Genomic DNA, 12,500 nt, shown 5'->3' on the forward strand with positions numbered 1-12,500 from the left:
CGCACGCACGCACGCACGCACGCACGCACGCACGCACGCACGCACGCACGCACGCACGCACGCACGCACGCACGCACGCACGCACGCACGCACGCACGCACGCACGCACGCACGCACGCACGCACGCACGCACGCACGCACGCACGCACGCACGCACGCACGCACGCACGCACGCACGCACGCACGCACGCACGCACGCACGCACGCACGCACGCACGCACGCACGCACGCACGCACGCACGCACGCACGCACGCACGCACGCACGCACGCACGCACGCACGCACACACACACACACACACACACACACACACACACACACACACACACACACACACACACACACACACACACACACACACACACACACACACACACACACACACACACACACACACACACACACACACACACACCCAACACTCTCTGACCATACACCTCTCCCATCGCTCTGTGCTGAGGGCATCACTCTCTTTCCTCCTCGTACTTCTTCATTACTTCTTTTTTAAATAGTGTTTTAAATTTAACCATGTTAGAACACGTCTTTAACTCGTCTCCTAAGTTGTTCCACAAAAAGCGGGACCCACAAAAACCGAGGTACCTCCGTGTTGTGTTGTCATGATGCATAAATATCCTACCTTGGTTCGCCGTCCCCTTGTTTTTGGCAGCTCCATGTTTGGCTGCGAAGTGTCGAATCATGGAGGAAGTACTTCCGTGATACTTTAGCTCAGCTGAACACACCATGCACCGGACCTGGACAAACAAAAAATAGTCGATAACATCTAGGGAATAAAGCAAGAATGCCTAATTATATTCATCATTTTTTTTATTACCAACTAATACTATGGGTGTCCAGACAACATTTTCCCGTCTAATATGATATTGGAGCCTTGCGAATTGGTGGATCCGGACATTGAACCGATATCAGCACGAATCACACATATTTATAATAATCCATCCATCCGTTTTATACTGCTTGTCCCTTTTGGGGTCGCTGGAGCCTATTTCAGCTGCATTCCGGCGGAAGGCGGCGTATAACCTGGACAAGTCGCTATCTCATCGCTGGGCCAACACAGATAGACAGACAACATTCACACACTAGGGACCATTTAGTGTTGCCAATCAACTTATTCGCAGGTGCATGTCTGTTATTATTTGAAAAAAATTCTTATTAAATTTCGATTCTTTGCTTTTTTCTTTTATTTTTACGGTTGTTGTTCTTTTAGATAGATATGTTAAGTATGTTATTTAAAAATACACAACTTTTAAAGTTTGAGCCGGCGCATTTGTGTTTTTTCAAATTATTAATTCATAAATCATTATCATTTTTATTATTTTAATAACTCACTAAACTTTGTATTTTAATTCATTTATTTTATTTTTTTTATTCCTAGATTTTCAAATATTTTACATCAGGGGTGTCTAAACCTTTTCCTACCAGGGCCACATACTGAAAAATTAACTATGTGGCGACCATTTTTTATAATTTTTTTTTAATTCTAAAAACAGATATTGCATATATTTAAAGACCAAAACGTTGTGTGATATCTCACAAAGTATATTATTATTATTATTATTTGAAAAATGTCAGCTTTTTCAGTTTTTTTGTTTTTTTAGATTATTTGCTCTATTTTCTTACATTTTTACTGTTGTTTTTTTTTATAGATAGATATGTTATTTGAAAATACAACACTTTAAAAAATGTTTGCAGGCACATTTGTCGTAATTTTTAAAATTAATTAATTCATAAATTATTATTATTTTTATTTTTTTAATACCTAACAGATAGACAGACAACATTCACACTCACATTCACACACTCAGGCCAATTTAGTGTTGCCAATCAACCTATCCCCAGGTGCATGTTTTTGGGAGGTGGGAGAAAGCCAGAGTACCCGAAGGGAACCCACACAGTCACGGGAAAGAGCCCGAGCCCGGGATTGAACTCAGGACTACTTAGGACCTTCGTATTGTGAGGCACATGCACTATACCCTGTGTCACTGTGCTGCCCTATTTATAATAGTATATAACAATATATGATATCTAGTGCAGAATGTTTGAAAAGGCTTGATCAAGTGAAATTACTTAAACCGAAAAGGTACATAGAAAAACATACTACAGTGTTTATTATTTAAGCGTCTTTAACGGACTTGTGTTGTCTTATATTAAGTTCAAGTGGATTGATTGATTGAAACTTTTATGGAGTAGATTGTACAGTACAGTACATATTCCGTACAATTGACCACTAAACGGTAACACCCGAATAAGTTTTGCAACTTGTTTAAGTCGGGGTTCACATTAACCAATTCATTGTAATTGTTAAACTCATGACAAGGCAAGTTGAATGATGCAGACACGTTTTTTACTGGATAATCTAATACGCTTCTGACTTGGACACTTAACTATTTCATACTTGTTTTTTATTGACAAATGTCCTGTTTTAGACTGCAATATTGTTCAAGTAAGGACACTTATTACGTATGCCTAGCTTGTTTGCTATTTTGTGCTTTTCTAGCTGCTATCTCCTAGTAGCCTGTAGCCTACCATGTTTAGCTTTTGTAAATGACTAAAATACAAGAAAATCAACATTGTGTGATTATTGGAGGACATTTAGATGTTGACTATCCACCTTTGGAGAAGTAAACGCGCTGCAAGAAGGCTTGTAGATGCAATCCGAAGTAATGCTTTTTTTCTCTTATCGGACTGATATTTGATTTGAATATGTAATCGGGACACCCTAACTAAACACAGACTTGAGGATGAATGAATTATGAATTAAATATATTTATATAGCGCTTTTCTCAAGTGACTCAAAGCGTTTTACATAGTGACACCCAATATCCAAGTTACATTTAAACCAGTGTGGGTGGCACTGGGAGCAGGTGGGTAAAGTGTCTTTCTCAAAGACACAACGGCAGTAACAAGGATGGCACAAGCGGGAATCGAACCTGCAACCCTCAAGTTGCTGTCACGGCCACTCTACCAACCGAACATATTGCACTGCACAGAGAGTTTTTGTAACACCTACCTTATCTAAAGCAATTTGATTGAAGTGTTCCCACATATCAGAACGACCTCTTTTCCTGGCTGGCTCCCCCAGGATCCAAAAATGCAAAAAACACAACAGTTTTTCAATGACGACACGTTCATCTTACAGCGCTTTAAGACTTTTGAAGCAGTCGTATGTGTTAGAGCAGGGGTGACAAAATCCCTTTCACGAAAGGCCACATCACAGTTTTGGCTGCCCTCATACTGTGAATCATTTATGAATATAAATGTATAGGATTAACCCTCATGGTAATATTATACAATTTACTATGCAATTAATTATTATACTTTTACATACACTGTAAAACAAACAAAAAACATTTTTCAGTAAAAAAAAACTGGCAGCTAAGTTGCTACAACATTACTTTGAAATATACTGAGTGGCTTAGGTACTTTTCCGTCACTTATTGTTTGTCTTTGGTACACTAATGTGTATAGTTTAGGCCAGGGGTTCTCAACCTTTTTTCACTGATGTACCCCCTGTGAACATTTTTTTTATTCAAGTACCCCCTAATCAGAGCAAAGCATTTTTGGTTGAAAAAAAAAGAGATAAAGAAGTAAAATACAGCACTATGTCATCAGTTTCTGATTTATTAAATTATATGACAGTGCAAAATATTGCTCATTTGTAGTGGTCTTTTTTTAAATATTTGGGGGGAAAAAAGATATAAAAATAACTAAAAACTTAGCACCTTCAGTGGAAGGCTCAGACTCCTAAAATGCAACACGGAACGACACAGGATGTCCTTTCTACTGACAGCCATCAGACTGTATAATACATATTGATTGATTGATTGATATATTTTTATTTCAAATATGCAAAAAAACCAAAAACAAACAAGAGCAAGCATGATCCAATACAGTGCTATAGCCTAAACGGCTATTATAACAAAATGAAAACAATGGAGAATTAAAAAAAAAAATTAAAAAAAAAAATGAGCATTCGACTTTTTTTTTTTTTTTTTACATATTTGAAAAGGAGTGAGAAAAAGTATACACTTATTTAATCCCACCCCTTTTCTTTAAATCATAAATTACTCTGAGCTCGAACTTCCTTGTTCACTCTATGTACAAACTTAATGAACTTGTATATAAATAAATGATAAATATATACATACATATGCACACTACACACATACATAGCCACACCGTTACCACAAGTGCTCATGGAAATAGTATCATGGAAAAAAAAACAAAAAAAAATCCAGCAGTACCAGTGCCTCAATGGGCAGCCCCTAACTCTTTTGTAACACAAGAAACCCAATATCAAAGCCCTTCTTCATGTCTGTACCTCTGGAATACCATGTACCTAAACTTCTTTTTAAATTGGTTTATGTTTGGACATTGCTTTAACTCCACATTCAAACCATTCCATAGTTTCACTCCACAGATTGAAATACAAAAACTTTTGATGGTCGTTCTACAACTAAGCATTTTGAAATTAAAATTTCCCCTTAAATTATAATCCCCCTCTCGTGTGCTGAACAATTTTTGAATGCTTGCTGGGAGTTTATTTATTTTGGCTTTATACATTATTTGTGCAGTTTGATACAAAGTAATATCATTAAATTTCAATATTTTTGACTGTAAGAATAGTGAATGAGTATGGTCCAGATATCCAACCTTGTTGATGTGTACAGCTCTTTTCTGAAGTATAGTTATTGAGTTTAATGAGCTTTTATAATTATTCCCCCAGACTTCCACACAGTAGGTTAAATATGGTAAAACTAATAAACAGTAGAGAATGTGGAGTGATTTGATATCTAGAACCTGCTTTGCTTTATATATTACTGAGATGCTTTTTGACAGCTTAGACTGTACATGTTTTATATGTGGTTTCCAGTTAATTTGATAGTCAATTGTAACTCCAAGGAATTTTATTTCAAAAACCCTTTCGATATCCACCCCATCTATTTGTATCCGTACCCTTGTTTCACGTGTCCTCTTTCCAAACAGCATTAACTTAGTCTTAGTCAGGTTTAATGACAATTTATTATAGTCAAACCAAGCTTTTAGTTTACACATTTCTTCCATAATGACTTCCTGTAATTGATTTAAATCATCCCCTGAACAAAAAATATTAGTGTCATCAGCAAATAACACTAATTTCAATAATGTATACACTTAACGGATATCATTGATATACAGGATGAACAATTTTGGCCCCAACACTGACCCCTGGGGGACACCACAAGCAATGTCCAAACACGATGAACAGCAATCCCCCAACTTCACAAACTGTTGTCTCTTATTTAAGTAACTTTTAAGCCAGTCTAGTACAACTCCCCTGATTCCATACTTTTCCATTTTATTGATTAATATATCATGGTTAATTGTGTCAAATGCTTCTTTTAGATCAATAAATATTCCCATTGCATATTGTTTCTTGTCTATGGCATTTGCGATTTCCTCTATTGTTTCAATTATTGCCATTGATGTAGATCTGTTTGATCTAAACCCATATTGACAGTCAGGGAGTAAATTATGTTTTTCTATAAATGCATCTAACCTGTTATTGAATAGTTTTTCTAATATTTTAGAGAATTGTGGAAGTAAAGAGACGGGTCTATAGTTTGTGAAGTGGTGTTTGCTCCCAGTTTTAAACAGAGGTATAACTTTAGCTATTTTCATTTAATTCGGAAATGTGCCGGTTTGAAATGACAGATTACAGATATATGTTAATGGTTTTGATATTCCTGTAATGACATTTTTCACCAATGCCATACTAATGTCATTGGAGTCTGTGGACATTTTGTTCTTACATTTGTTTACAATATCCAACACTTCTTCTTCACCCACTGCATTTAAAAACATAGAATTGAGATTTATCTCCAACAATCCCTCCATATTTTTACAAGTTGTCCGTGGATCTGGGATTTTTGATGCAAGTTCGGGTCCAATACTTACAAATAATTTATTGAAGGCATTAGCTACATCTTCAATATTATCATTTTCTTTACCATCATTCATGAAATACGTTGGATAGTTATTTGAAGAGGTACTGTTTCTTATAATACTGTTGAATAAATTCCATATTCCTTTGATATTATTTTTATTATCATCTAGTAATTTCTTATAATAATCCCTCTTATTTGACCTCATAATATTAGTTAACTTGTTTTTATATTTTTTATATTTATTTTCTGCTTCTTTTCTTTTCAATCTTATAAATTCCCTGAAAAGAGTGTTTTTTTTGCAAGCATTTTGCAATCCCTTTGTGATCCAAGGACAATTAGTATACTTTCTTTTGCTGATGCATTCTTTTATTGGGCAATTTTTATCATATAATGACCTAAATATTCTCAAAAATATATTGTAAGCACTATTAACATCACCATTTTCATAAATTACATCCCAATTCTGTTCCAGTAAATCATGTTTAAATGAAATAATGGATTCCTCTGATCTCATTCTTCTGTATTGGTTTGGCTTTTCTAATTTTTTTGTCCTGTAGTTACCATCAAATATCAGAAAAACTGGGAGGTGGTCAGTGATATCTTTGATCAATAGCCCACTTACGGTCTTATTTTCAATATCGTTGGTGAATATGTTGTCGATTAGAGTGGCAGAGTGGGATGAAATTCGACTAGGTCTGGTGATTTTGGGATATAAACTTATACTGTACATTGTGTCAATTAAATTAACTATATCGTTATTTTTACTGTGATTTAAAAGGTCGATATTAAAGTCTCCACAAACGAAGACAGCTTTATTAACATTACTCTTCTTTGAAAACAGGCATTCCATCCAATCTGTAAAATGTGCAATGCTTGCACCTGGTGATTTGTATATACAACTAATAATGACATTTCTACTTTTTTTCATACAAATTTCAACCGTTAGACATTCAAGTAGGTTATCAACCACAGTTGTCATATCATCCAGATGTTTGAATCTCAAGGTGTTATCCACATAGATTGCCACCCCTCCACCCCCCTTGTTTTGTCTATTTATATTAATAAAGTCATAACCATCCAGTTCAAAATCTGACACATTTTCACTGTTAATCCAAGTTTCAGAAACTGCAATTATGTTAAATGGTTGTGAAAATGTGTGTAAATAGTCCTTGATGTCCTTGAAATTCCTATTTAAGCTTCTACTATTAAAACGGTTAATTGATAATTTGCCTTTAGTAATAATATTCTGGTTGTACTGTTCATTGGTATAGTAGCAGCAGTTCTCGTTGATATTGAGGAGGAAATTATTGTCCGGGTCTATATCCTGTTCCATGTCTTGTAGGTGGTGCTCAGTGTATTGGGATGCTTTCAACTGTACATTGTCATATTCATTTATCAACTGAATGATGTGGCTCGTGTCATGGGTTGCATCTTGCGTATTGTCAATGTGTGTCATGATTGTGTTTAGTCGATTTTACCTTACAGTCCAGTTCAAACGTCATATTCGTTCAGATCTTCCATGTTTCTAATCACCAGCACTTTGGCGTTCTCTGGAGTACCGTTGAGTTTGATGAATACTTTACAGTTCGCTGTCCAAGTTTGTAGAATTTTCTTCTCTCTCCTCATTTGGCGTGCTTTTCGAGCTATATCAGCATTTCTTTTGGTCAAATGGTCGTTCATGTAAACGTTTGTTCCTTTTAGCTTCCTTCCCTGTTTTAGCAACGCGATCTTGTGCTTCCTGTTTACAAATCTGAGGATAACGCTCGGATTGTCGTTTGTCCCTTTCCTGGGCAAAAGGTGACATGCTTCGATGCTGTTACAGTCCAGTTGTATATCCTTGGACTGCATGAAGACCGCTACCTGTCGCTCAATTGAAATGACATCCAACTCCGCCGGCTCCCCTCCATTTGCTGGGGTTACAGCTCTTGCATAAGACCGGGGTTTGATGCTAAGTCCGGTGATGATCACGTCATTGATCCGTGTATACTGCTCAAAATCAGCAACTCTGTTCTCCAGAATTGCAATTTTCTTGTCTTTCTCCAAATTGTCAGCTCTTATCTGATCCAGCTGCACAACAAGGGCCATGATTGTTTTCTGCTGCTCCTTGATTGTAGCAACTTCCTCGATCAGAGTATCGATCACCATTTTAAGTTTACTATAATCAGCCTTGGGTACCATCTCGTCTTTGTGACAGCGATTTGATTATTCAGTGTGCGGCCCTCAGTGGAAAAAGTTTGGACACCCCAACTCAGAGTGAGTGAAGTCCAGCTGAGCAGGTTGGATCTAGTCTAGATCTATATGTTCCTTCTTGACTGCACTTAAATGTAGAATATATTTATATTAATCATATATTATATATATAATATATGTCATATATTATTTATTATTATTATTGTTTATTGTGAGCGAACTGTGGTGCTGAATTTCCCCCAGGGATCAATAAAGTACTTTCTATTATATTCTAAACTAAATTAAACTGTGTTTTTTAACGTGTATTACTGTGAATGGAAAAACGGCACTATTATAACAATATATTTCTGAAAAGTAAGCAGCCAACTTTTCTTGGTGAAATCTATTGTCATTTTTACAGTGTACAATTTCATGGATAACCTCCTATAATTCCAGTAGATGTTAATTATTTATTTTTTAACAAAAAAAAAAGTTGGGAATGTATAATGATATCAACAGTGACAGTCAACAAAGACTGTCAGCCATCCGTAAACTTAAAGGACCATACGTTGCACCTCACCTCCTGCTATTACTTTACCAAAGCATCGTTCAACCCATCCTTCTGTACTGTTCCACATGTTTTTTACTGTGCTTTCTGTAACCAACAGGACCAAACTCACACGCATTACATACATAGCAGCTTAAATCATCGGCCTACCCGCACCCAACATCTCAGATCTAAACCACAGGTCCGTCATTCGACTGGCAAACACAATAGTCCAGGATATGACTCACCCACTACACCAATACATCATCCCACTACCATCGGGGCGCAGGTACAGAACTATCAAATTCCGGAGGGCCCGCCTCGGGAAAAGCCTTATCCTTGCAGCTGTAGCCGCCCTAAACAGCAGGCCCGGCCGACCTATCTGACAAGCCTATGCACCCCCATACCATCACAGATGCTGGCTTTTGAACTTTGCATCGATAACAGTCTGGATGGTTCGCTTCCCCTTTGGTCCGGATGACACAATGTCGAATTTTCCCAAAAAACAATTTGAAATGTGGACTCGTCAGACCACAGAACACTTTTCCACTTTGCATGAGTCCATCTTAGATGATCTCGGGCCCAGAGAAGCAGGCGGCGTTTCTGGATTTTGTTGATAAATGGGTTTCGCTTTGCATAGTAGAGCTTTAACTTGCATGTAGCGACAAACTGTATTTAGTGACAGTGGTTTTCTGGAGTGTCCCTGAGCCCATTTGGTGATATCCTTTAGAGATTGATGTCGGTTTTTGATACAGTGCCGTCTGAGGGATCGAAGGTCACGGTCATTCAATGTTGGTTTCCGGCCATGCCGCTTACTTGGAGGGATTTCTCCAAATTCTCTGAACCTTTTGATGATATTATGAACCGTAGATGTTGAAATCCCTAAATTTCTTGAAACTGCACTTTGACTAACGTTGTTCTTAAACTGTTTGACTATTTGTTCATGCAGTTGTGGACAAAGGGGCGCACCTCGCCCCATTCTTTCTTGTCAAAGACTGAGCATTTTTTGGGAAGCTGTTTTTATACCCAATCATGGCACCCACCTTTTACCAATTAGTCTGCACATCTGTGGGATGTTCTAAATAACTGTTTGATGAACATTCCTCAACTTTATTATTATTTATTGCCACCTTTCCCAACTTCTCTGTCACGTGTTGCTGGCATCAAATTCTGAAGTTAATGATTATTTGCAAAAAAAAAAAAAGTTTATCAGTTTTAACATTAAATATGTTGTCTTTGTAGCATATTCACCTGAATATGGGTTGAAAATGATTTGCAAATCATTGTATTCCGTTTATATTTACATCCAACACAATTTTCCGAGTCAAATGGAAACGGGGTTTTTAAATCAATCAATCATTATAATAGTAGACAATAATACATTTGAAAAGCTATGCAATTGGATTCAATACAAGTATTATTTTCTGTCAAAATGGACAGAAAAAATACATCTAGTAAGGAAAGATAAAATTGTTTATTGATGCATATTTTTTTCAAGGCTTTCACGGGCCACATTAAACCATGTGGCTGCACCACTGTGACAGACCTCTATGCAGACGGAGTGTTCTCATCCTTCGCTGAACTCTCTTCCAAATACAATTTTTCCTTTTTCGTTTTTTTCAGGCGAGAGACTTTGTAAAGAAGCAGTTCCCACACCTTCCCGATCATCCTCCAGAAACTCTTATAGGTACATTGTTATCTTTGAGCCCTAATCATAAAAAAACGCATCTCCGTGCTATACACCTCCTTAAGTTCAGTTGTTCCAAACTCTCTATCAGTGATAACAGCCTCGTTGGAGAGCGATCTAAATACCAACATATCTGAACAACTCTGGAACTCTGCCCTGAAACTGGTCCACTCCTCCTTGCTAGTGCTGGTCATGGTCTCATTCAATGCAAAGTAATCCATAAAATTGACTACACTAATTCAAAACTATCCAAAATCTACCCCACTGTTAGCAATACCTGCAATAGATGCAAACAATCTCCGGCTGATCATGTCCATATATTCTGGTCCTGCTCTAAACTATGTTCCTTTAGGGAGGATATTTTTGACAAAATCGGAAAGGCATACGATCAAAACTTTCCCCCCAACACATTATCAACCATTTCCGACATATGCCCTAAAAACGTGCCCGGTACCACTAAAACGCGCTGTTGCTTTTACGACCTTGCTGGCCAGGCGATTGATCTTGTTTAATTGGAAGCTGGCACACCCCCATCACACGGCCGTTGGATTAGAGAGATTCTATACCAGGGGTCTCAGACACCCAGCCCGCGGGCCAATTGCGGCCCGAGAGATGTTATTTTGCGGTCCCCACCTTAATATGAAAGTTTAATGTTAGTGCGGCCCGCAAGTTTTATATGAATGGCGCTTGACAGCGCTGTGTGCGGAGCTGAAGGAATCTACCAATCACGATGTAGTATGTGGCTCTCGAGGGCCGAACATTGACGTCACTTGTATGATGCAAGCAAAGAAACATTTTGCCGCTTTTCCACTAGACCCGCACGCGCTCTTCCTCCCTTCCTCACTCGCCCACCTGCTCTCTGTCTCTCGAGCTATCTCTGTCACTGTGTGTGCGTCTCTCTCTCACTCCCTCCCCCGGCGCCGCTGTAACGAGCAGTCCGGGAGCTTCCGAAGCACTCAGCCGAAGGACCGAGCAACAATACAAAACTGTGGTGCACTGGACCCCAGCGCTGATACTCCAACAGAGAGTTGCTGGGCGAATCGGACGTGTAACACGTGAGTCGTGATGTTAGCCTGTTCGGGGCTAATTGTGCTACCGTAACTGTATACTCCACGTTTACAGTTGGCTCCAGACAGAGACAATATTTGTTATTTGGGTCCAAAATGGCTCTTTAACGTTCTGAGTTGCCTACCCCTGCGTTAGTGGAAAAGCAGCAAATGAGTGAAAGCGACAGAAACGTTGCCATGGAGACGAGGGTATTCTTACGTACCTGGCTGCAGTCACACGGCGACACCTATCAGTCAGTAATAACAGTCCCTGATAACCTGGACCAATTCAAACCGTTATTAGTTTTTTTTTTATTGTTTAATTTGCATTGCCTCACATTACTTAATTCTTATTTTGTTCATTTATATTTTGACATTATTTTGCGTTGAAAATAAAAAGACATTCAAAAAGATTTTTTTTTTAAGAATTCTTTTCTTGCGGCCTAGCCTCACCCAGACTCCGCATTCAATGTCCCCGAAGTAAATTGAGTTTGAGACCCCTGTTCTATACAATTTAAACTGGAAAAACTAAAATTTTTGCTAAAAGGCTCTGCTCAAGCATTTGAAAGCTCACAGAGTCCCTTCTTGCTGTATGTCAACTCTCTTCACTTATGCCCAGATGAGGAATAATCTCACTTTTATTTATTTTTATTATTTCTGGCCTCGTATGGGTGTGTGTGTAATGTTTCTGTTTTTTTGTAATCTTACTTGTTATATGTTTGTGCCATATGTCCCTTATTGGTTTGACCTGAGTGGGGTTGGAGGGGGGGTGGTTGATTTGGGCTTTAAAAGAAAGGGTGTGAAGAATTTACAGATTTTTAACTTGTACTGTTTCGACTTGCACTTTTTTCTGTGTATTTAGAAATGTCAATAAAAAGAGTTGGATTAAATGATGTGGCTGGCCTTGATTTTGACACGTACTAAAGCTTCTACCTTCACAACTTATGTGTCCCCCCCTGAAGAATAAGCCCCTGCTGGTAAATAGCTCTTAAGGTCACTAACATATGCAAGCAACTGACCTCAATAATATGAACATCCCTCAGGGGGAAACTTAAAAAAAAAAAAAAAATAAAATAAAGTATCCTTCATCCTCGTTATATCAACCA

General features: G+C 38.0%; 1 protein-coding gene across 1 annotated transcript in view; it reads right to left on the bottom strand.

Moving 5' to 3' along the window:
- The window catches only part of LOC133554277 (uncharacterized), a 38,240-nt gene that overhangs the window by 10,737 nt on the left and 15,003 nt on the right, over positions 1-12,500 (bottom strand). Inside the window, exons 3-4 of the mRNA XM_061902811.1 lie at positions 3,029-3,087; positions 638-752 (exon numbers count right to left, since the gene is read on the bottom strand). Of these exons, the coding sequence (XP_061758795.1) occupies positions 638-752; positions 3,029-3,087 (174 nt within the window). The remainder of the gene's footprint in view (positions 1-637; positions 753-3,028; positions 3,088-12,500) is intronic.

This window comes from Nerophis ophidion, linkage group LG01 (assembly GCF_033978795.1).
Source record: "Nerophis ophidion isolate RoL-2023_Sa linkage group LG01, RoL_Noph_v1.0, whole genome shotgun sequence".
Taxonomy (NCBI): domain Eukaryota; kingdom Metazoa; phylum Chordata; class Actinopteri; order Syngnathiformes; family Syngnathidae; genus Nerophis; species Nerophis ophidion.